Source organism: Phragmites australis, chromosome 2 (assembly GCF_958298935.1).
Source record: "Phragmites australis chromosome 2, lpPhrAust1.1, whole genome shotgun sequence".
Lineage (NCBI taxonomy): Eukaryota > Viridiplantae > Streptophyta > Magnoliopsida > Poales > Poaceae > Phragmites > Phragmites australis.
Window position 1 is genome coordinate 5,336,259 of NC_084922.1, and position 26,533 is coordinate 5,362,791.

Below are 26,533 nucleotides of genomic sequence, written 5' to 3' on the forward strand. Positions count from 1 at the left end.
GACATTGAATACTAACCGCATCGGGCTAAAAACCGAGCGAACCAAGTAATAAATTGGTTGGACTAGACCGAATCGCCAACTAACCACCCTAATGAGCTCCTAAGTGCCCATACCGACCACATTACATAAAAAAAAACCGCTCGGATTTAGACAATTACTGATTGAATTTCGAAGAAATGTGTCCTGGCCGCAAGCGCTCGCTTGTGCCTCCACAAATCATGATAACTGCTAAAGTGCGGTCGATAACTACTAAAGTGCGGTTGATAACCGCCTAGTGCGGACCGAATTTCTCGCTTCCACCGCCGGATTTTCTCGGCTTCGATCTGGCGAGGCTCACGGAGGTCATGTGGATTTGGCTGCTGTCAAATGAGAGGGGAGCTAACGAAGAGGATAAGAACATCTTGCCCTCATCCCATAGAGCTAGGCCGAAACGAGCTATTTGCACTATGTATTCGGTCTGTTTTGACCTTTTCACTTTTTCAGCCTTTTTTCAATCTACCAATGTTTGAGCACGTATTTTCTGATGCAAACAACATTTTTTGATTTTTTTTTCACAAATAGTCTTATAATTGTCTCTAGTTTTTTTTTATCAATTTTCTCTATTTTTTTCAAATCTGTTTTGAATTTTTGAATTCAAATTCAAAAACCGATCGACTTGTGAATTTGGTGGGGAGCAAATTGGCCGATTATCGTGATTATCGACCAGTTATCAATGAATTTTCGAACCCTGCCCGCATAGGGGTTCGTGGCCTCAATGTCACCTTTCCCTAACCACAATCTAAACGCTCAGTCATTCCTAAAATTGCCACGCATGCAACTTTGCATTTTTGATGCATCTCCTTTACTCAGATTTCTAAAAATTTGAGTACTCAACGGAGAAAGATATGTCTATTATTTGCAACTCTCTCAAGGAGTGATCAACAAAGAACGTACTACTATCCAAAACATAAGCGGATGCTCACTCATTCGTTTATCAGGACTTTGCGTTCATGGTAGTTTACAAATCTGCTAGTCATATGACAAGTAGAAACCTAGTTGATACAACAAAGGCAAAGAAAAACTAATTTGAGAATAATAACCATAATATCAAACTATCAAACATTCGACTGAATTATACCTCTAACTCATTGGAGGCCAGCAAATTCATAAGAATCAATTTGAAGCTCATTTCAACAAACAAGACCTCTAAAAAGTCTCTATATTATTCCTAGAAATATCATTAGTCCAATATTGTACTACCACATGTAGTAAATTGACAATTATCAAATAATATGATATACCTTAGACATGATATTCATATTATATATGAGTTAAAATTTATACTGAATTCTCGTACTCTATATTAAACTTATTCGGGCTTTCAACCAGATATAGAAGAATTTTTGTTTAGTAGACCATCGCATCCACTAATACAATATCGAGGGGGACTACATCCTCCATATGGGTACTCCATGTTAATCATGGATGAACCAACGTAGCCAGATTCAACATATAACCGACTATATTTTCAATATATATGTATGTAGGTTTCAATATTGAAACCCAATATTGAGACTTATGATGAAAATCTACTTTCATCCTAGTACCACGATATGGAAATCAAGTATCTCAGAAAAAATCTTCATTATATCCGGGATGTATCACACATACATCATTCACGTACCACATATTACCTATAAAATATTTTTTTAATCTAGATCACATAAAAACTTGACATGATTGCCTTCGTCATTCTACCTTAGAGATGATGAGAAAAATTATTAAAAATTCTACTGGTCATAGTATCAATTTCCAAAATCCTCAGATTTGTGTGCATCACATGTATCACATGAAATTTAATTTTAAAATCTTCTTACCTTAAAATTCATAATACGCCATTCAATTTCTTTAACACATTCAAAAACATGTGTATGGCTTTATTCAACAATTTTATAGATCATCTAAGCAATCTACAATGTTGATTGATGCATCAACAAAAACAGTCCCACATGTGTCCCATATTCATAGGGCATCACACTTATGTCAAATTCATTACTCAAATAATTAAAATTAGAGAAAATTATCCTAGACGAAGGATCAAATTCATTCACATAGAATAGTTTGGTTTGGGCACTACATCATTAAGTATCTTATGTTCATATTCATAATGGTCTAACTGAATCTCTCATTAAGAGAATCAAATTATTTGTATGAATAATCATAGAACTGTAATTTACCAACATCTTGTTGGTGACATGCAGTCTTACATACCACATAATTAATCTAAATTCTTCCAACTGCAATCACACGCCTCCCTTTGCTGTAGTTAGAACGTGAAAATTTAGCATCAGCTAAGTATTTACTATCTGCAAATCGGTTACGTCTTACACATACCGATATCATCACCGTACAACATACATCAAATAAAATTACGGATCCATATAAGGTATAATTATCCGTCAATCAAATAATACCTCGAGTCCCTCACAAGAGACTTATTTATTACCTGTATGCTCATAATATTTTGAAAACAATTCCCGATATGATACACACAAATAATCATGGACCATGCATCTAATTAGATCACGATGGCGGGATTCAAAGAAGGTGGGCCTATTACCTCTGGGAGATAATAGATGACCCTTGTATATAATATTTAATTATATATATATATTTTTTTTTGGAAAGACAGCGAATCAACCAATCAATCACTAATTTCACTCAACTAATTAACCTTGCTCCTATATAGCAGCCGGCAACAATTTTTTTGTCAACACATGTAAACACGTACAACACATGTAGCATGGTATTTTTTTCACGCGTATTTTTTTTACATGATACGTGCTATGTAATCTAATGAACGTGTAAAAAAATCCTAAATTTCCAACGTGAGAAATGTGGTTTCAAAATTTTGTTCGTGACAAGTGCTATCACATTTATTTAATATGTACAAACTTTGGCGCGACTGATTGCACACGCTCGGGTAGCCATTGACGGACCGTCGCGGCCGTCGACGACGAAGCTGGGGAATGGCGCGGGCGTTGGGTGGCCTTTGGATGAAATCACATTCTCCTCTTAATTTTAGAAGAGAAAATCTAGTTTTGTCATCGAATAACTACTGATTTTATAATTCACCATTAAATAATTCTGTTTACTTATACGCCATCGGCTTCCGATACTACCCTCCGTTATACTGTTCATGAACAGTACCCGAGAGAAAAAAGTCCAATTTTTTTTACTTTTTGTGCACGCTCTATAATTCATAATCTACCTATTTTAACTATATTCACCTAAAAATACTGTGTAAAATTCAAACTAAAATTTCTCAAAATGAACTACTTTTATAATACTGTGCATTACAAATAACTAATTTTTTTCACCGCGGGAGATAATTTTAGAAATTATTACATCACATTAGATGAATATTAGTAAATTTTCTCAGATTTTTTTTAAATTTTTATGAGGCTTAAAAATTGCAAGAAGTTATAAAAGTAATACATTTTGAAGAATTTTAGTTTGAATTCTATACAGTATTTTTAGGTGAATACAGTTAAAACGGGTTGATTATGAATTATAGAGCGTGCACAAAAATCGATATATTTTTTGTGACTTTTTTTATTCTCGGATACTGTTCATACTGTTCATGAACAGTACAGCGAAGGGTAGTATCGGAAGCCGATGGTATATAAGGGACTGAAACATTTATTCGATTGTATAGAATTAAACAGAATTTATTCGATGATGGAGTATAGAATCAGTAGTTATTCGATGGTAAATCGTAGATTTGCCCATTTTAAAAACAGCGCTTATGCGGATCGGGGAGCCATTTTGATCTCCCATGATTCGAGGAACCATTTGGAAGGTAGGAAATCATAGGAGGAATATCGGGATGAACTAGCGCTCTCGCTCCTATTCGTGTGATTTGGGGAGACTGTCATGCCAATTAGTAACCAGATGCGATCAATTATTTCTTTTCTAATATTTTTAATTATTTTTCCCTCATAGAAATCAAAAGTTTAGATTTATTTTGATGAGGACAATCTTACGACACATTCTTCACCGCTACCTAATAATTAGATAACCTTTACAGTATACCATAATATTAGATGATGAAGAATATTATTGTTGTGATCCAACCGTTCATTTTAGTAGGTATTATTGTAATTATCTTGATACCCTTAGGGGTAATTACGTCATTGACTGATCGGACTTCGGACCTTCGCCACCCATCATCGACCGGCCGACAGAGGGTGAAAACCCTAATAAATAAAATGAACAGAATAAGTGAAAGCTTATCCGAAGAATGAACTAACATTTTGATCTTCCCTAATTAAACATATAATTTACAAGTTTATCCTAGTTTTTTTCCAATCCTACCCTTATGATACCCATGATACTCTTTAATGATACCCATGATACTGATGGATGATAGAGTATTATTAGACCAATCTAAACCACCGGATGAAGAAAATGGACGATATACACTCATTTAAGTGTACTGTAAAAATCCTCAATAATTAAGATATACGTATCAAGTTGCCAACTAAACCAATTACAAGAGCACGTACTAAGAAAATATAAGACTAAATGAACTTGTTTCTTTATGACTACATCATTAATTTTAAGAAAATTTTTATACTATCCTAATCTTGTAATTTATTTGTGCTTAGATATTTAGATCAATACTGTCGGTGACATAGGAACCAGGGGTCCCGAGTTCCGAGAAAAGAACAGCAGAGTGCCACGTGGTGTCCTCCCTCGGGGGTTATCTCTCCGAGGTCCGAGAAGACTAAGTTTCGGGAGAGGCTACTCGGGGCCATGAACAGTGGTTTTTGAGTATCCGAGTTCCTCGATGACCCGAGAAGGTCAAGTTCTGGGAGAGGGTGCTCGGGGCCATGAACAGTGGTCCCCGAGTACCCAAGTTCCCAGATGATCCTAGAAGGCCGAGTTCCGAGAGAGTGTGCTCGGGGTCATGGACAATGGTCCCCGAGCACCCGAGTTCCCCGATGACAAGAGAAGTCAGTTCTAGGGCTCGGGGGCATGAACAGTGGCCCCCGAGCACCCAAGTTCACCGAGGACCCGAGCAGATAGGTTCTAGGAGAGAGTGCTCGGGGCCCTGAACAGTGGTCCCCGAGCACCCGGTTCCCCGAGGATCAAGAGAGGGCATATCCGGGAGAGAGTGCTTGGAACTGTGAACAGTAGTCCCCGAGCACTCACAGTTCCCCGAGGGCTTGAGAAATCCTTCGCCGGTGGTCTCCACAAGAGTTCAGTGGTGAGGTGTTAATTGGTGAGAGGCTCGATGCCGCATTTAAGAGGGCGCGTGGCCTGTCACTTTCAATCACTCCCCCCACGCCTACTATCAGTCCCTGCCATAGTCTGGCAGGGAGGCGTGGGGACATTTAATGCACGGGTCCCATCGCGCGTCATCCGGCGCGCCTCGGAATAACGTCGCAGGGCTCGAGATACAACGCCTGCCACCCTGCTGTGTCAGGCCTGCCAGACCGGGCGGGCACGTGGGGCTGGCTACCCGGTGGGCCCTCCCCGCAGCGCTCGCCGAAAAGCAGAATGGTGACGAACAAGACCGGACAGGGGCGGATTTTTCAACCCTCCCCGTCACCTCGCGCAGCAGCCCATGATGGTTGCTTTCCATTTATGGTGCCTTGGAACTTGCGCCATCCTTTTTGGGCACGCTAACGCCCCAACGAGTATAAAGGAGGGGCGGGCTCCTCGGAGAAGAGGACGAGTCTCGGAGAAGACACACAACACACAAGAACACACAAGATATAGAAGACGGAGATCTAACAGAGCACGTCGGACAAACTCCGGTCGACGACGGCGGAAGAGGCATGAAGCTCTAGACTTAGATAAATATTCTTGTAATACAACAGATCCTCAGAGAGATATTTTCAGAGCATTTATAGCATACACACAGGAGTAGGGTGTTACGCTCACTGCGGTCCAAACCTGTCTAAAAATCCACTGAGCATTTATTTCCTCCTGCATCCGATCATTCCACCCCACCTGCATCTCATTTACTCCCATTTATTTCATGTACGAAGCGGGTTCAGAATCATCCACCCGATCGAATTTCAAAGGGGTCCCTCCAGATCTCAGCTTGAGGAGTTCACCCTCTGACAAATACAATGCACAAGAGGAAGAAGAGCTGCATTGTTTGTTGGCACATAAACAAAGAAAAGCTGAGGGATACGTGGGAGAAAAAGGTTATCACAAGGTGTCTAAATATCATATGCAGCTGTATATGAACTTTCCAAAGGTATTTGAGACTTTCCTTTCAAGTTCTATATGGAATCAATAAAGGAAGGGCAAAATAAGAAAGATTGAAGCCGATTCGGATTCGGTTTATTATAGCCAAACAAATATCGATTAAAAGTACATAAATCTCTTATACGAAGTCAGATTAGGATGTGTAAATAACCTCTGAAAAGCTTATTTATAACATTTCCAACGGATCCAACCCATTTGCCACTCGTATCAAGTCAGTACCCGTCATCAAAATAATATGTCGATCTTAGCTTATGTTTCCATTTTTATGCTGTAACGAGTTTAATTCGGTTTCCATAGTTCTAGGTAGTATATATAGTAGAGTCCATAACCCATAGAGAGCAGATCACTTTATGTATAAGATTGAAACATAGCTATTGCTTGTTCTTTCATACCATCGTTCATGCGAGGACAGCTAAGAGAGAATTAGGTAATCATTGTTTATCGTTTTGCAATCCAAGATCAAGTTATCATTCTGCTGAGAATTAGGGACTTGGTGGATCGTCACTCGTGGTCTCGCGACGATCATCTACAGGCGTGTGTTGGTTGTTAGGCATATTCCGAAGAGTTGATGGTTTGTACATTGATACGAGTGTTCAGCTAACGATATCGTCTACTTTACATCTTTTTTCATTAGCTCTTCCCGAGAAGGTCGGGCTGCCCCGTCATATTTGATCTCTTACCTCAAGAGGTCCAAGATGTACCGTAACAGAGCGCTTACTTGTAACATTCTTAATAGTAATTTATAGCTGCAACCTAGCCACGAGGGTCAGGTTTTCACATACTGCCCTGTGTATTTTACTCTAGGTAATAAATATCCCTCTAGTTGCAAATATAGGTCGTTTTAGCCTCTTCAACTATTCTCTAAATATAAGTCATTCTCGAACTTTTATGCATTTTTTTTCTCTTGTTCCATCTTGACTTTGTTTAATAAATGCTATCATTCTCACAAATGAATGAGTTATCTTTTCTAATGTAGAATAAATGAAGGACAATAAGGTCATTTGATCTACTTTCTTAATCCTTGCGCACAAGTTTAAAATGATCTACATTTGCAATCGGAGGGAGTAGGAGATAGGTGATTGGCATTTGGTAGCGAATAGTCACACCACGCTAAGTTTTAATAACGGTATTTTAAGAAATACATATTTTTTTTTATGTATGTGTATATCAATCATGTAAAATATATCAATCAATTAAAACTTAGACTTTAAAAACATAACATGTACCTACAACAAGATAATAAGATTAAAAAAACTTTAAATATTAAAAATAATTTTTTTAAGAAATAATGCGACCACAACCATAACTTAAATAGCGACCGCTAAAACAGTCTTACAAACGCTCTGCGAAGTGCTATAGCGACCACTAAACTCCAATCCAGTATTTTTTACCGCTGCTCTATGTAGATAGGGTTCATACCGAGCTACCGTTATTGTGGATGCAATTGCCACTGCTACCAACGCTATTTAGTGTCTTGATTTTAATGCAAATTTTTTAATACGGCACATGCAGGAACGAAGCTGCACAGCTGCACCACTCCTGAACTGGATTAGTCTCGGCGCGGCAAGCGGCCATCGCTCCGCGCAGTCCACACGGCTGGACGACAAAAGGCAATCCAACAAAAATTTGCAGTGGCATTGAAAGGTCGTGCACGCCCAACGGCCCAAGTGCGTCGCAACTGGGGCGCCGCGTAACGTGGCACGCATGCCACGGGCGTGCGTACATACGTGTAGCTCACCTGGTTCGCTCGTGCCACCCCCATACCTTTTGGCCGCACAACTGGCATATCTCAGCAGCCACCGCTGCCGTTCAGAAAAAGGAAATATTTTTCTACTAGAAAATATCTCAGCCAACCCAACCAGCTAAACTATCGCACGGGCCTCTCACGTGCACCCTAGTCAGGACTCAGGACGGCACGCCTCGAAAAAAAGGCAAGGGAAAACGAAAGCGAACAACCGACAACGACTTCCAACCGGGCCCCACACGAGTCCACTGTTCTTCTGCTCACGTGACCACCTGGCAGGCGCACGCACCTGGGTCTGCGTGGCGGCCGCCCAAGAAGAGTCCACGCGAGCACGCATCTCGTCGTGACAACGGCGAAAGCGATTGGCGCCGCGAGGCCAACAGCCATGCATCCGCTAGAAATGTCTAGTCACGTACGTCGTCGGGCTACCGAAAGTCCGCTGTCCTTTCCATTTCTCCAATTCTCTCGTCAAAGTACAGTATAATTTCTCATGTAGGAGTAAGATCCAAACATAGCATCCGAGTATTAGAGTTCTAGCTAGTAAACGAGGGGGAACTATTATTGCACAATTATAATTTCATATTTGGTCAGTTTTCGGGGTGTTGTGCTTTAGCATACTTGAGCGAGCAAATGCAGACCAATTTCTTGACGATCTTTTTCTTGCAGCGGTAAGGATAACACTCAGGAGCGAATTCGCTGAATAGAAAATGTCAAATGGCATTGGTTGCTGGCGAGATACTCGAGCAAACATGCCCACGTGTCACATGCGGCACCTAGAAAAAGAGAACCGGCACCAAATCTCCATGGTATTTTCTTTCGTCTCGCACTGTCGCTTTTTGGCAAACAAAATATTCCATTCCATTCCAATCTCTTCTTTTAGCTCGGCTCCGGAGGAAAGTGAGTTTTATAATCTTGTTTCTTAGAGTGTCATATTAAAAAGATTTTAACAAATCGATGGCTGCAATACTTTTCTTTAATGTATAGTTTCGTTTTATTGTTTTATATACTCTTCATGCAATACTCATTAGATATTGGATTTTATGTTCAGATGATTTTATCTAGATAAAACTACTTTGCTCTGTCTTCTTAATTAGTTTGTCACATTATCAACAATACTAATATATCACCTCATTAAATAAAAATAAAACTTCATCGGAAGTAGTCTAAAACTACCGCACTCTCATCCACCTCTAGTCTAGAACCGGTAAAGCGCAACTTTAGGGAGGCTGACATGGGACACATATTCTTCATCTCTCTAATTACCACTTATTTACTCCCTTCAAATTTGGGTCTCCCCTCTTAATTAGGTAATTAGGAACCGATATTGGCTAAAGGTGCCGTGGTCAGGCGGAAGCCGCCGGATCTCAACCATATAATCCTGATCTCATGCCCGCATTAAACTATATCTGTTCAGTGTCCACCAGTGGGCCGAAAAGTAGACAGGGCCCCACTGGTCATAGAGACAAAGAGATATTCACATGCATGCGTGTAAGTGAAGCGTCATAATTTCCAATGGCCGCACCCTCCCCCATTCCCATCCCCATAAACCCCACCAAAGTCTCGGCAGTACTAGTAGCATGCCTTTTTTTTTTTTGATGGGAAGTAGTAGCATGCCTTTGGTTCTTATCTCCGTGATAGGTGAGGACAAGCTATGTGGACCCACATGTCAGGTTAAACATCAGCGTGCTTCCGGACCATTGAGCGGAACAGGTCCTTACGGGCAAATGTACATGTTACTGACGGTGGGGTCGGACAGTACGTTGGGCCCACTGGTTCCTGTGCGCGTAGGAAACAGCATTCGCAGATCTTAGTACGTCGAGCGCCAGCACATCACGGCCGTCCTTTCTTCGCTTTCTATTGGCATGTGGCGTCAGTAGGAGGAATCGTGAGCCCACAAGTCAGTAAGATGGGTAGACTTTATGCCCGTCGTGTGATCTCCGGCTTGGTGCCGCGGGCACAACCTCGTGGAGAGGAAGGGGATTAAATATCAGAGGCAGCGGCTTAGCCAACGCCTTTCGCTCCTCTCGCCGCTTTGGGTTGGGGTTTAAGCGAGTGTGAGGGAGGCCGGAGGCGACGACGACGGCGCCGACGTCGGAGAAGAAGCCGCGAGAACACCACGCGTGTCAGCTCTCGTATATGTCTTCTTGCCCCTTCTCCGATCTGGTCGTCGTGCTCCTCGTCGCCGTCGTTGCCGTCCTCCTCCGCCACGCCATCGCCTGGACCCGCCGATCTATGCGCCTTTGGCTCAACGGCTGGAACAAGCCCTCGTCGATGGTCAGGTACGAGCACCGTTTCCCCCCATAAAAAGTTTATCTCTTCACCGATCTGGGAGGTTTTGACCGGGTTTTATCGGCCTGTTCGTCCAGATCTAGGGGGTTCTTCGCTTGGTTTTCATGGGGTTTTGACGGTTTTTTGCTTGTGATGTTGCAGGGACGGGTTCGGGGTCAAGTATTCCGGATTCCTCCACATAAGGCCGTGTGGCTTCTGTCGAGGAGACTAACGGATTCGGCCGATTCGTGCTGGGCTCCGTCAAATTTTTGCACCCATAAAAAAGTTTCTTTTTTTAGAGTTTTCCCTTGTCAGTTTTGGCAATTTTGGCGAGAAATTTTGGAGTTCTTTCAAGTAGAGATACAAGAGAGATGGCTCCGTTGAACCACCAGCAGATTCTCATGAAGAAGGCTCTGGCGAAGAAGCCCAAGACCAAGAGGATCTCGGGTTTTGGCCTTAAACCCTCTGCGAGTCTCTTGAAGGCCAAGCAGCAGCCTCCGGCGATGGTGCAGCCGAGGCGCCGCGTCCGTGTCCTGTTTGAGGACCCCGATGCGACGGACTCGGACTCTGACGAGGAGGAGGCCGGCGCCACAACGGACGCTGCTAAGTCCAAGCGCTTCTCCTTCGAACTGTTCGTCGGGAAGGCCCCGGCAAAGCCGGTCGTCCCGGCGGCAACCGTGGCTGCATACACCAACGGTGGGACGCCGGAGAGCTACCGCGGGGTGAGGCTCCGCAAGTGGGGCAAGTGGGCGGCGGAGATCCGCAACCCCTTTACCGGCAAAAGGCAGTGGCTTGGCACCTTTGACACCGCCTCTGCGGCCTCCGCCGCCTATCTGTCTACCTCCCGGAGCTTCGCCGAGGAGAAACGTCGCCGCCGCGGGCAACCTGTGGCCGCTTCTTCACCTGCTGCTTCTGCCACCACCACCCCGACGGCCTCCTCTTCGTCGTCCATTTCGGCTGCTCCGTTCGCCCACTCCTCGCCGTCCTCCGTCCTTGAAGCCACCAAGCCAGCGCCGAAACCCCAGTCGCCAGAGCCGGCTCCAGCTCCCATCCCGCCGTCCACTGATGCCGCGCAGCTGCCGGACGACCCAGAGTTCTACCAGGATCTTCTACGCGGGCTACAGCTGCCGGACATCGACCCGATGGACTTCCGTGCTGGGCTGGACGCCTTGGGTGTTTCCGAGGTGCCGTTTTGCTTGGATGACGAACAGGACATGCTGCTTGGAGACTTCGGGGACGAAGAGCTGGAGCTTGATCTTGACCTCGACGACATCGACGACGTCTTCCCGGAGATGCCCGGCTGCGACCTTGGCTGTGGCATGGACGACTTCCTGCAAACCGTTGATTTCTGCGTGTGAATTAAGTGCTTTAATGTTATCGTTGTTGGTGTGTTGGGCCTGTGAGTGTGCTTGGTAGAAGATTTCTTGGGTTTTTTCCCCGGGCAATCCAAATATGCTCGTGCCCATGAGATTTCTTTCCCAAAACAAAGCACATTAGCGTTTGGAGAGGTAATTTTGGTAGGTTACATTAAGCTAAGTTATAGCTGGTATGATACTATGTTTTTACTGTTATTTGGTATGCTTGCAAAGGCATTATAGTGGACAAGTCATTGAGCTGTTACTATCAAGTTATGGAAAGAAAATAAGTTTTGCATTTCATCGCTGTGCAAATCGTCTCATTTACTGTATATGCGTTTCTATTCCTTAGTTCGAATGCTTATGTTATATGGATTGAGCTGTGTTAGTGCGATTTCAGAATTGATTACGTGCAACGAAATGCGATGGTTTGACTAGTGCGGCTTGATACTTATGCTGTGATCGTGGTGGTAATCAGAGATTCTTGTGGGCAGGCGTGGAATAGTCCACAACAATAATCATATTCTAGTATGCAAGTAGATCCGATGTGCCATTATATTTTCGTTCTTCGCTGTAGGATAAATTGAGATGTAGCATAGATATGATGCGTCCAAGTGGATCCGGTGTGCTGTTGAATGGTTCAGCAGTTTGTTTCATGTGGAAGAAATCTGGTACGCTTGATTGGAGTATAAAATTAACTGAATGAATTGGTGTTCCTTTTGGCTCGCTTTAGCAAATATCGGATGCGAGTGTATCTTGTGAGTTCACAAATGAACACCCAGGCAGGCAGCAGTGCAGCACCTGCTCTGCAGCGAGCCCACACCCCACAGTGCGTGACTCGGCGTGGGCTCTGCGCCAGCGCCACCCATGCCGCGCGCTCGTCTCTTCCGTGGCGCCCTTTCTGCTAGCGCCTGGGGAGGACCGGTCGGGCAGGCGGCTTGTTGCCTTGCGCTCACTAGTCTCCGCGCTAAGCACAAGATCGGCTAACCCCACACGAGGGTACGTACAGATACGCACCTCTGCCCCGTACCCGTCCGCCCGTGCCACCATGCCGATTCGGCTCGGTGCCCTTTTGTCTCGCTCTCGTCCTACGGGGCATCCTTGGCGCGGCGCGCGGCGGGGGATACGGGCCAAATCGGGGGGCCGTGTCGTTGCCCGCGAGATGTGTGTGTGGCGGCTGGCGCGCTCGCCGTGGAGATAAGGTTCCCGATGAGACCGCATCTTGTGGCCTCCGGGTTCCGTCCGTGCCGCCTTGGCCGCAAGTTGGGGAATGAAAAGGCCGGGGCCGCCTGCCGTGGTGGCGCTATCCGATCCCCGGCGCGGCACGGACGGGTGGAGTGGCTATCCTATTCTAGGACCGGCCGGGCGCTGGTACGCACGCCACGGCGCCGAAATTTATGCTTTGTTTTCTTCGATCGCATCTGCCGCCGCCCGGCCGTGCCTAACCCTACCGTTTCCGCATAGTGTTCGCGACCGGACAATTATCGCTTGCACCACCGTGGAGTGGGGGGGGGGGGGGGGAGTGAGTGTGAAGGAAAGGAAGGACTTCGACTGGAGGCACGCGATGCGACAGCTGGGAGGAGGGAACTCGCGGGAAAAGTGAATGCGGCTGCGCGGTTGGTGAGGTCGGGGTGGATCCTAGTGATTGGAGCACGGTCCAGGGTGCGTGCCATGGGGTGACGATGCAACAGGAGCGTACAACAGTGAGAGGTCCTAGATCGCTGTGCTCGACACTAGAACATGTGCGCGTGTGGTTCACTTCGCTTGGGGGCAGCGGACCGGGGGGAGGGCCGCTATTCTTACGTAGGTCTATACACACAATATATAATAGTAGTATATAAAAACTAAATAGTTTAAGAGCTAATTAGTGAGTATATAAATTTATTTTATCTATTATATATGTTTTGAATATTTTGTTTTTAACACATTTCAAGTATTAGATGTCACCGAGTATAATTTACTAGACATGTTATTATAAATACATGTAACAAATCATTTTTTCTTACTAAACTTTATCAGTATTTAAAAAATTATTCTTAATGGTTATGATTTATGTTACATTGCTCTACTTTTTATTGATCTAAGTTCTAGTTATTTTCTATTTTAGATATATTTTTAGCAACTTCTATGGTAAACCAATATCAACTAGAAAAAGCAATATTAAAATATTGAATGGATATATATCATCATTAGTTATAGGAAAGATCCTACATTTGTTACTATGAGCGAATTTATATATAAATAAGAAAAAGGATATTTTATGCCCATTATAGAACATGAATTCATCACAACACTTATATTACATTTTTCAAAAAATTGAAAATATATTAACCAATAATAAGAGAAATTATGTTTTTTTCCAATGATTGGTTTAATAGTTTCTAAAACCAATTTAAATTTATCTCTTCTAATACTAGCTTCGCTCCTGCTCCGGATCCTTCTGGCCTGCTGTGCAACTAACCTGAAAACTTTTCCTCGACCGTCGTTGACATGGATTTTGATGGTCTTACAGATAATTTATGTGAGCCATCTCTCCTGAAGCATACGTGCAGTCATTGTAGGGTAAGGCTTGATCTTAGAACTAAGTTCAAGGTTCGGAAAAATTCTAGCTGAATGTTGAAATTTCGGAAAGACAAGAATTTGAATTGGCAATCATTAACCGATCAATTTGAAAGATTGTGAATGGAGTTGAACATTGAATTTGAGTTGAAAATTAGTATACAATTTTAGTGGGTAGAAGGTGAGGCTGGCTGCGACCATTCTCAAAATGACAATAACACTACTTGATGACTACGATAATGACTGGCAATACTGTTGTTCGCAGTCCTAACTGGTCGTAGCAGTTGGAACTAGGAAACGATATGGCAACCTTCTTTCAAAGTTCCGGACGCCGGATCCAGTGGCACGTTCCAGCTCGCAAGAGGAATGGATCCATGTGAATATCAGCCGAATTTAGCTCACTTATCCGGCTCTCGTTTGTACACTCCGTGCCTCCGTGGCCGTCGCTTTACTTGTCAACACGGCTCATTTCACCATGAATGAATGGATGGTACCTTGCCTAGGGTTGCAGTTAGATAAGATACGGATGAATACAATTTATCTTGTATTTTATTTTATATTTTTAATTTAAAATTAGATATAGATAGTGCTAAATAATTATTTCTCTATCATGTATTATATTTTTTTTAAGAGTCAGAGTCGGAGCGAATAATATCGTAAGTGTTCGATTAGTCAGATAGATGAATTTTTTTTACTTTATTTCCATCCTCACATAAAACATTAAATAATATAAGAGTATAATCAAAGTGAGCATAAAGAGTGGTCGTTAAGATATAAAAATAAGATCATTTATATTCTCTCTTTATAAATGTGTAATAATATATCTATATATAATCATATTTTTAAGTAAAATTATAATAGATTTTCTTGTAACATCTAACATTGAGTATCAATCATCATATATTCTATTTTTTCTCAAATTCAAAATTAGATATAAATAGTGTTGAATAATAGCAGATAACTATGATTATATTCTATATTTATTTCGTAAGCTTTCGGTCAGTGATGGAAAGTATCCGCTCTGTTTCCTCTTGCCACATCCGAAAACAGTTGGTGGCTCGTGTTTGAAGATTGCCGCTGGTTCGTTGAATCTTCAGCTCCAGTCCTATTCATCGATGGCGATACGAGGACCGAGAGAGCGCACCGACGGGCGATCGAGATGCTGGTCACTGCTCTAGTGCTCGTGCTCGACGCTGCAGAGTGCAGCAGACATCGAGATTCGAGAACCAATCAGCAGAGTTGCACAACTGCAACGGCAGCTCAGCAGGTGAAACAGTTATTGTGGTCCTAAGCGGCAGGCTTGCACCGGATCAAATCCGATTTGAAGGGATCCACGTTTCGTGTCCCCGGCAAGTAGACAGTCTCCATCGGCTGCGACATCCCACATCAAATCGGTAAGAGTTGAGTACAAAATATCACAAACTCGTGACATTAGGCTATTTTGTTTTAGTTACGAATTATGAAGAGCAGTTTGCAAATTTTAGATTGTAAAAAATTAAATTATAAAAGCTATATAAACTAGTGGAACTCAGATTATTAAATCATTAAATTATTATAATATAAAAGCTATATTGTTGTAATTTGTGATTGTGATTTGGAGTGTTTATTTTAATTTGCTAATTGTGAATCATAATCCACCATCTTTAACGGAAACCACCGGCCCATATTCCAAGTTCTTTTTCTTCCACCGATACTGAGGACGCACGTTTTCAGGTCGGTAGTGACCAATGGATCACGGGCCGGTCAAGTCTATGGATAGCCACTGCAAATTGCTACTACTAGTACCTCATACGGCGAAGACAAGAAGGCATCAAAATCATAAGCGTGCCCTAAACGAACCATGACAAGTACCCGGGAGAGAAACTGCAAATCAAGCTGCGCGAAAGAAATCCAGGTGCAGCGCACGACCACGACAGCGTCTGACTCGCTTGCTGGTGGACTTGGTAAAATCCGCCCGGTTTCTCAACGTTTTCCTGGCGCTTGCTGCCTGCAGCGCAGGGGCCAGTGGCGGTCACTCTCACGTGACGAGCTAAACGGCTGAGTGAGCTGAGCTGAGCAGAGCACAGCCCCTCTGCTCTGATTCCGATGGGGGGGGGGGGGGGGGGCGGCTGCCAAGTTGGACGGATGGAGGAAACGAGGCGTGCATTATTGGCGTATTTTACAGCGCGTGTGGAATCAATCATTCACGGCTGTGGAGCACTTCTGGTGCTGTCATAATCCACCGCAAGTCATGAATCTTAGGCCTGCGCTTTTCAGGCGTAGTAGTTGGTTGCTTGGCATTCACTCTGAGACCAGTAACGAGATAAGCTTTCAAAGGGATCAGCACTAATGCTGCACTATGGGTGATATTTATCGTTGTTTCTATTCAGCTTTGGGATATGTCTTTGAGGATGTTGAATGGATCTTCAAAAGGGATGCTTTTTGCCGATTTTAAGGCCATCTCCAACGAAGTCTTCAAATTTGAGGATTCTAGTACTACAGTGTTTTGCGGTATACTGTAGCACTAGAAATCCATCTCCAACAGATCCTCTGTCCAGTGATACAGTACTGTTACAGTGTTAGAGATAGGGGATGCTGTAATAGTATTTTGAGGATGAAGATTTGAAGTAGCTGTTGGAGATAGTCTAAGACCAGTGAAAAGAGAGAGGAGTACCACTGAAGATGTTGAGGCCTGTTGTATTCGTACGGGCTGTTTCAGAAATATGGCGGATATACTTACCAGTTACCCGATCCCTGCTCCCTAGCGCAATCCTACTGTACTGATGCTAGTGCAATTCCCATTCGGGGCATGGTGCAACGTTTCAGATTGACGCACATCGGTTTTTTTATAGCCCATTCACAAATGCGTTGTTGACAGGCTATTTAGAAAAAAGAAGATAGTGGCTGCAAAATAATACATGGAAAGCCTAACATTTTGTATGGTACTCACACTAAAAGAGTAGAATTGTCACATCAGCAAATTCAACGCCTCGAGCACTACTGCTCACACAAAAATAAAATAAAATAAAATCCAAGATCACTCCCATATCCCAACATCTTGGAATTTCAAACCTGGAGGGGAAATCAAGATGTTGGCTCACGCTTAAACAGTTGGTCAATGTTACCCAATTTGAAGCAGCGTTTGTACTGTCAAACGGTTGTCAGGTGCATACTTGCCCCCTAGTCCCTCGATCAAATAGGCCCATAGCTCGCACGTAAAAAGGAGACAAAAAAAAAAAGATGCACCTTTGAGGGATTTCAGCTTGGATCTTCAGAGTTTTTGTTCAGATTCAGAACTTGCGATGTGCTAATAAGAGTGATTAGCTTGCAGTACAATTTTTTTGCACCTCATCCACCAGTTTGCGGTGTGTGTGGATACTTGACAGTACTGCAGCCGGAGTCTACACAGTACCTCTTTCGGTCAAAAAAAATATTTGGCGTTTTAGTAGCACGGTTTTCAACGTGTATCTTTAACCATAAAATATATTTATAAATTTTAATAAATTTATGAGATTATTTTTTAAGATAAATCTACATATATAATTTTATATTTTAAAATTAAATATTTTAAAAAATATTAATAATTAAAATTTTAAAAATTTGATAGATCTTATCTAAAAGATCATATATTTATGACCGGACATAGCAGAACGAAAATTGTAAACGACCTGCAGATAAAAAAGTTTTCTTTCTCCAGTACCACGAGCACAATGTTAACCATCAAGTTTCCAATGGGACGGCTGTCAGAGCTCGCTTACGTGGCGCATCATGCGGGTATACCCCACTCCCAGATGAAATCGGAGCAACAAATAATATCGGAAAAGGAAAAAAAAAACTCGAGCGAAAGCGATGCACAGTTGGCCGCAGCGCCTGTTGGCCGCGGCGACAACGGCCGCCGTCCTCCTCGCACCTGCGCGGCTGCCTCCGCGCTCGACGGCTTCCACTCCCCCGCCGTTCAAGCCCAAGCCCATGTATCCATCTCTTCCTCTCCTTCTCGCTTGTTGAACTCTTCTGTACTTGGGGCGATCTGCGACTCTAACCCTTGAAGTGGCGAACCCTTGCTTGGGTTGAGGGTATGCTTCCGGGCGATTGGTGTGGTAAACTGTGGGGAATTGAGCGATTCTAGGATATTGGTTGATTTTACCGAGTTATCTAGATGCTATTGTCCCCATGATTGTGTCACTGTAAGCTATATCAAGTATCTAGAAACTGATTTCACTATATAACCTTTACGAACTACAAGCAATTCTGACAGTTGTAGAAATCGAAAAGCTATTAGAGTAATGATTGAACCATGTAGCTGTGACCATCTACTATCTCTTTGTCTGTTCCAATTCTGCATTGAGTGCATCTAGAAACGCTGTAATGAATGCCCTTGCTTATTTTACCTTATCAGTTATCAATGTGCTTATATATGTCACCTTGTAGGTTACAAAGATAAACCGGTTCCGCAAACAGATCAATGGGAACGACAAGGTTTGTGCATGTATTTCATTTCCTTATCCTTGAACATATTTGTTTCTGACTAGCATTTTTTTTCATAGAGAAAGATGACCATCATTGAAGCATGCTTCTTTTCTTTTAGTAAACGAGTTAGGTTTACAAATAGCCAAATCACTGCTCAAGAGCAACCCGGTATAACAGAAATAGGCACCAACATGTTCCATGTTGCTGTAATTCTCTATCATTTGATACATTGAATTAGATCGGTTCTGCTATAAATTAGTTCTTTTTTCATTAAGCCAATCAAGTAGGAAGATTGTAGGTTGTCAATTATTCAGTTCATGGGCAAATATGTAGATCAGAAGTGCACTGATGATTTTACTCTATTGTGTGAACTGATGATTGCAGGAGTTTGCTTTGTCAACAATGCTAGTTTGCTATTTTATGATTTAGCTGTTGAAAGCATGCTTTCTCTTTTTCCTGGAAAACTGTATTTGACTCTGGAAACAAGAAATATTTTTCCACTAGAGAAGACATTTTATTTTGAGCTACGAAAGCTTAAAATGACACTCTTCCTTAAGCTCATTGTGTGCCACTTTACACATATTCTAACCATTTACTGAACAAATCTGCCATGTTCCAACGACATTAATTCTTCACATAACTCATACAATAAGTTTCCAAAATCACTTCAAAATATATGTTTCCAAGATAACATTGTTTCATATCCCGAATAGAGTTGTCTATACCACTGCAGTGATATGCTAATATGCACATTTGTTAGATTGAGTTGATGATTTTTACATGCTATTACAAATAATTCCCCAACACATGTTGCAATCAGATGCTTCTCTTATACATTTCATTCCACTGCAAATGACAAACTTGTAATTTGTTTGCAGGTGACATTGACTTTCAATGTCTCTGCAAATTTGGAGTCTCTATTCACCTGGAACACAAAGCAGGTGATCATTTCATATCAATAGAATTTGCAATACCAAACTATGCTTGGAACGTGTATAAGCACAGTAAATCGAGCACTTTGTGTTTGTGGGCCTGACAAAAAATGTAGATGTATATCAACAATGAAATATTATTAAAGTGTCTAACATATATGAGAAACGTTTAAAACACTAATTGAAATAGTCGTATATCACAACTAAATATTGTTCAAGTGACCGAGATATCTAAAAAGACAATTAGTGTTAAAGAAGTAGGTTACTGATTGTTTTTCTACTACACTAGTCCTAACAATTCTCATGCAGTATCCGTATTATACTCCAGAATGCATCCAACATAAATATGTCAACTACGTTCAGAAGAAATAGATAGTATGTAGTTTCTTGTGAAGCTATACATCAGCAGATCTAAGTGATAAGATGCTGAAGGGGGCATCATAAGAAAGAAAATCATCTTCTTGTTGTTTCCCCTTACTGCATGCTGTGTTGTTATTGGTATCAGCTCTTTTTTTTTCTTTTCGATTCTGCAACACATAAGGATTACAAAAAGAAAAGTAAAAAAAGCACTGAAGATATCTTCACACTAAGTTTTCTTTTTAGATGCACACTAAGAGTTGATGCGGCTAATAGTGCATAGGTAAATGTATTCGTACAAATGGACAGATAAGGTAGGGACTTGAGGCAGATATTACTGAACATTTTGTGATTTCTATGCTCAATTTCGATACACTGCCATTTTATTATCATTGTAACCATCATTTAAAGGTGTCATGACTGCTGCCTCGGTGAAACCACTGATACAATGTTATGGTACGGATAGTTACTGATCAACCACTGGATGCTGTTGTCTTATTTTTCCCAACATGTTTTACATCGACAATTGATACTCCCATTGCAGCACAACCTTCTATATTCTTTCAGAACATATTGTTATGGCATAGGCAGCTAGCAACTGAGTTGCCTTTTTTGATACAGGTCTTTGTCTTTCTGACAGCTGAGTATGAAAACTCAAAAAATTCCCGGAACCAGGTAGGCTAGCATTCATGTTTAACGATGGTGAGCATATTTCCTGCATGTATTTGTATTATCAAGAAGATGGTCAAAAGCAAAGATTGCTCGAAATATGAAATCAACCTCGTCACTTTAGGATAAATGAGCAACTTTTACCTGGCTGCCATCCTGTGCGTAGCCATATTATATTAAAAAAAATCTAAGTGGTGCTGAATTGCATTGAGCTCTTGGTCTTTCTTGTACTGATGCTAGTCGCATTTATATGAACACATGGTTTGTTAGTCGAGTCAGATAAAATTCGCAGAGTAAACCTTCTGGCCATGACTGACAAGTGAGAAATCATGTCTAGATGATCGTAATCAAACAAAACATGAAATTCATGTTTTCGCTTGTCTTCGCACCAACAGCATTTTCATTGTCAGCCCTTTGGAGGATCTCTTCAGGCTTTAGCTGCGTTATTGATTCTATATGCAAAAGTAATCGTAGTTTGGCAATATGCTGATACTTTAAACATTTCTAGGAACATCGAGTAAACTCTGTAGCAATACTCTGGCATATGTATTTAGTATGCCTATTGAGTTATTTCAACAAGTAATTCTCAAGCTATTTAGTTGAATATATCATGAAGCTCTCCAATTATATTCGAATAGTTGAGGACCCATGCTTATGTTAATGTTTATTCTGTTTGACAGGTTTCATTATGGGACCATATTATACCTGACAAGGACCATGCGAATCTGCAACTGGAGGTGAAGAGCAAGTATCCTCTAATTGACCAGGTAAACTTTTTCTTCTTGCTCCACGACAGGGAATTGCACTAGATACGTGCCCTGAGTTTATATTGACAAGATGCATTTCCTCTCGCCAGGGAAGCAGTCTGCGAGGGAAGAAAGTTCAGCTTATTCTCCACTGGCATATTATGCCGAACGCTGGTGCAATGGTTCTAGATCGGATGGCTCTTTCAGAGTTCAAGTTGCCCGAAGCCTATACTTCTTGAAAGCAAAGCTCTACTGCTCTGCCCCATCTGATGAATTCTGCAGTGGGCTCAGAATTGTAGATCTGGGAACAATCCCCAAATGAGGCATTCACTGCATTCATCGCTCTGCTCTTTCTACCTTGGCATCGACAATTGGTCAAACGAACTAAGATCGTCTGATCCATATGAAGCGCTGGCATTTTTACTACACATTTGGAATATGGATTTTCGATCAAACATTCAAGCAGCAGCGCACAGCATACCGGAGCCCAGAGCCAGCACATTGCGAATACATGCGTGGGCTCAGCCGAGCTCAGCTCATGCTGAACCTAGTTCAGCATAAACCTAGTTCTTCTTCCACGTGGGGTCGCAGATGCCGAGGAAGGTGTCGGTGCACTGGAACTGCTTGGCCCGGACTTCTTCACAACGGCGCAGCTCTCGCAGACGGGGTCGCACTTCTTGACGACGTCGTCGCAGGTGTCGAGCCCGGAGAAGGAGAGGTTGCGGTTGGTGCAGCACTTGAGCTTGCCGCCGTTGGTCTCCCTGTTGCCCTTGTTCCCCCACCGCTGCTGCATGAACGCATTTGAGTAGATCGGTTAAAATCTTGCGCCGTTAGATGTTTGATCTTAGTTTTAGCAGCTACGCGGCAAATTGGGTTAGATGTTTGGCGATCCCTCTCGTGTTCGAGTGATGCATATTGCCATCGACATCCAGGTACAGGTTGTCGTGATGGACATGCTTGGGTGTGTTTGATCATAGCAAGTGGAATGGTCGTTTGTGGTCGAACCCATTATGGCAAGATCTACAAATCTATCCGTCTGACGGCGACTTCAGAAAATCTGATGACGATGTCGCCAAAGAGAGAAATGAGAGGATATCCTCTCACTACCTTTCATCCATTGAGCTCTAGTACATGCATCATCAGAGAAAATTATTAAAAGAACTGATTACTGACGTGAAATTGCGCGGTGATAGTCTGATTCTTCCTGGTACAGTAGTAGAAAAGTGATTTACCAGATTCACTTTTCAGAAGCGATTTCGATAGGAATTCGGCAAAAACCAGTCTGATCGACAAACAGAGCATATGACCCTACTGGTTTCTCGCTTCACTACATTGTGCGAAAGCACAAATGAAACAGCACTGGCCTCTCGGGAAGACGAGCAAACTGGGAGTAACCTAGGCGAAACTTTCAGCATCAAGAAACACGCTCTGTGCGAGCTACGGCACCGCGCCAATCATAACGCTAACATGCAGCGGCCTGCAGGCCAGCAGCACCTGCCCGGCTGCCGTGCTGAACAGCCGCGCTGTTTGCGCCCATGTGGCACCGTGACCCCCATCGTCACACCATAGTCTATAGCTTGTACATCTCTAATATATATCTCATAGTATGATCATTTTTATGTACGTTATTTTTAACCCAAACATCTCCGTAAATTGACTTTAATTCTTTTTTAATCTAGTCTCGGTTGTTGTCACCGACTACATTCATTCTTAGAACACATGTGCACATAAACAAAAATAAATAACCAATTTTTTGAGCACAAATTCTTCACAACTAAACTCAATGTAAGTCCACACAACACCGCTAACACGAATGTATTGCATATATTAAAATCATAAATATTTTTTACTACTACGAATATATCCAATCAACATATCTTATGACATTATACTAAATCACTTTGTTTTACTAATTTTATTACTAAATAAATTTTTCATCACACATATCTCACGGTCTGTATTCTTTAGTAGCCCATCGTCCTCATCAGCATGGTCCAAAATGGACAGCAGTGACACGCTATGAATATCGTCGTCATACATGCATCTTGTGGTCAACGGGTAGGTTAAAAGGAATGGTTACATGTACTAGTTCTCACTTGAGCGCATCCAACACGTAATTACAGAATTTGTTGCATTGACAGACGTACGGATCGATGACGAGATGTCCAACTATTGTTGAAGCCTACCCATGAGTATGACTAAGGCAGCAAAGCCATAATCCCTGGCTTGCCATGCGCGCGTATGGCAGCTCGTGGTAGGGTTCATCTTCACTTCGCTTAAAAGAAAAGATAACTCGATCGAAGTTGTTAGGTTTAACTCCACTGAATCATGCCCATATCAACACACAGACTGTCAGGTGGGCTGACAGATTGCTTATTGTCAGCATTCGGCGCAGTAGGTGCTCCAAAGGGAAAAGAACAGTGTAAATCGTACTTTCACAAGTACTGAATAACTGCTGCAGCTTGCAGATCGTGTTACACATTTACACCGCGGCAGTTCTACCTCCTTAGACTACCTTCATGAATTTCCGTTAGGGATCAACGCTCTAGCGGTTTTTTCTCCTTCAACTATTTTTTTATAGTTCTCAATACAAAGAGATTTTTAAGATTATTTATTTTAAAATAAAATTATCTTTTCTTTCACTTCATAAATCCTTCAAAAGTATTCTGTTACAGATGAGAAAAAATAAAAGAAATAGAAATAAAAAGACGAATCAGAAAGGAAATAAAAATAAAAAGAATATAATCGGAAATGGCCTTACAACCATATAAGTAGAGGTAATAGTTAGCGACAAGGAAATTTCAGGTCACATGGTACACACTGATACACATCGCATGGCATCATTGAGAGTGATGATACGATCGGTACGTGTACTGACGAAGAGTTTTTTTGGGACGATGCCAGTCGAACCATGCAGCCTGCCATCCATCACGTGGACCATGCGCGTCACCTGTCGTCGGTCCGACGGTCGCCGCTCACTACAGTAGTGGCGAATCACTAGCAATTTAATTCAGTAATCGATCGCGAATGGGCACGAGGACAAGCAGCATCACACGTTTTGAAGCTAAGCACCTCTCTTCGCGTGAAGTGTTGCTCTCTTTCTGGTTTTCGGCCTCGCCTTTCGCCGCATCACTTACCAAATTAATCACCCTGCCAGTAGAGTCAAAGCATTTCACTGTTGTTCGTAGACTGGCTAGTCCAGCGCATCTGTTGCTATAGAGATTAGGGAAATCGCTATTCATGCACTGTACCTGTACGTAATCAAAAGTGTAGAGAAATGAACGGAACCGATCGCTCGCGCGGCTCGTCCAGATCAAGATGGAGAACTAGCTTGCTCACACGTACTACCGGACCAGGCGGCAGAGGATCAGTCCCTCCGCCGGCCCGTCCGCGGTCGCACCAGTTGACGGCGATGGCTCAAGGCCGCGGAAGCCGTGGCACGGCGACCCGGCGGCACGCGTGCACCGCATGCATGATGTGCCGTGGCGAAGCGACCTCGCGATCGAGAACCCATGCGTTCGTCCCTTGTCCAACGCATCTAGATAGGGATTTGACTCGGTCACTTCAGATTACCAAGTAAATCAATGTATTTTTCCTTCCAATCGAAGAGGGATTAGATGATTTCTCGGATTTTCATCCTTTTGTCAATAGTATTCGTCCTTCAATTTCGCAAGTTGTATTAGAACATGATAAAATTGGTACCATGTCCCTCTCAAGGACATAGAAATCTGATTCTCTACACATGACTGCCCCTTTTTTTTCAAACGCGGGATACCCCATTTCTATTAAGGATTTGACGGAATTCACTGATACAACCGTAGAGTTTAACATCTTTAGTACCAACCATAGAGATAATATGACCTGCCAGTTTTATCACTTTTATTGCAGGCATACAAACAACGGCTTATTGTTCGCGCGTAACGACGAGAACATGCACAAGCACAGAACACAGATTCACAATCACGGAGCTGAAGCTCATCTCGACCGGCTTAGTTCAGTTCTTGCACGAGGGGCCGCACATGCCGAGGAAGGTGTCGGTGCACTTGAACTTCTTGCCCGTGTAGGTCTGCACGACGGCGCACTTCTTGCAGACGGGGTCGCACTTCTTGCCGACGTCGTCGCAGGTGTAGAGCCCCGAGAAGGAGAAGTTGCAGTTGGTGCAGCACTTGAGCTGCCCCGGGTTGATGTCGATGGCCTTGCTGTCGCCCACGGCTGCACGCACACACGCATTCAGTCTCGATCATCATCGTAAACATGCATGCATTCAGACCAATGAACCACTTAGAGATCGTTAACGGTCAAGAAACGTACCATTTTCTTTAGCCACAGCTGCGAATATCCCCATGGCCAGAACGGCCTGGAGAACCAGGATCACCAACAGCGTGCTGCTCTTCATGGTCACTTGGCGTTCTACACACCACACCACACCACACCACACCACACCACACCACACGGCCTTCAGCTGCAGTTCCGATACTTGCTGGAAGCTGTTGTGATGTTGACAACAGCGCAATGGAGAAGCCCTACTTATAGTCGTCGGGATCGGAACACAGCACATCGCCGTTCCTGCAATCGCTTTTTTTTTTTTTGAGTGGATGCTTGTTAGGCGAGTATTTGACTCATGGCTGCGAGTCGTATAACGCATTTGTTTTCTTCATCACGTCCAATCATCCTCACCAGACACAAGCACGGTCCAAAATGGACGGAAGTGATGGCGTTATCACACCACAATATAAAAGACAATGTGATAATCTATTTACATAGCTGTTTAGTTATCTATTTGTAATAGAAGGTCTAAAAAATAGATAATTTTTACAGTGCAAAAGACATCGTTTGTAGAAATCGATTATCATTAACAGCTCATTTAAGAATTCGCCTATGTTAATTTCTATTTTTACAGGTGGTTCCTAAAGCGAATTATCCCTGATCATCGGTCCTCGAATCGATATTTTTTAGTTTGAAAATGTGATTTTTTTTCCAACCAGGCACTACCCCTCGCGAATTGTTAGGCACTCCCGACCAGGCACCCCCTGGTGAATTTTTTTGACCGACAAGTCACGCGATTTTTGAAATACACATACGTATGGTTCTTGACACTCGAACCAGGGATGTCTCATCTTGTGCGAACCCTTTTTACCATTCCACATTATAAGTACTAGCGATACTAATAGCATATGCAATCTATTTGATCTC

The 26,533-nt window shown here is 42.8% G+C and overlaps 2 protein-coding genes and 1 pseudogene across 2 annotated transcripts; 2 read left to right on the forward strand and 1 right to left on the reverse strand.

Moving 5' to 3' along the window:
• Positions 1-10,494: 10,494 nt before the first annotated feature.
• On the forward strand, positions 10,495-11,931 carry LOC133895830 (ethylene-responsive transcription factor CRF3-like). Its single transcript, XM_062336352.1, has one exon. The coding sequence runs from the start codon at positions 10,648-10,650 to the stop codon at positions 11,632-11,634; it is 987 nt and encodes a 328-aa protein (XP_062192336.1). The 5' UTR covers positions 10,495-10,647; the 3' UTR covers positions 11,635-11,931.
• A 6,072-nt stretch (positions 11,932-18,003) lies between these two features.
• On the forward strand, positions 18,004-21,766 carry LOC133895839 (signal peptidase complex subunit 3-like; annotated as a pseudogene).
• A 3,306-nt stretch (positions 21,767-25,072) lies between these two features.
• On the reverse strand, positions 25,073-25,825 carry LOC133909784 (Bowman-Birk type wound-induced proteinase inhibitor WIP1-like). Its single transcript, XM_062352340.1, has 2 exons — positions 25,652-25,825; positions 25,073-25,552 (listed from the first exon to the last, which is right to left on the reverse strand). Exons 1-2 carry the CDS (start codon positions 25,734-25,736, stop codon positions 25,335-25,337), a joined length of 303 nt encoding a protein of 100 aa, XP_062208324.1. The 5' UTR covers positions 25,737-25,825; the 3' UTR covers positions 25,073-25,334.
• Positions 25,826-26,533: the final 708 nt, after the last annotated feature.

Coding starts and splice junctions, on each gene's coding strand:
- LOC133909784 (XM_062352340.1), bottom strand. CDS start 25,736: ATGAAGAGCAGCACGCTGTTGGTGATCCTGGTTCTCCAGGCCGTTCTG. Junction 25,553..25,651: donor AGCTGTGGCTAAAGAAAATG/GTACGTTTCTTG, acceptor GTGTGCGTGCAG/CCGTGGGCGACAGCAAGGCC.
- LOC133895830 (XM_062336352.1), top strand. CDS start 10,648: ATGGCTCCGTTGAACCACCAGCAGATTCTCATGAAGAAGGCTCTGGCG.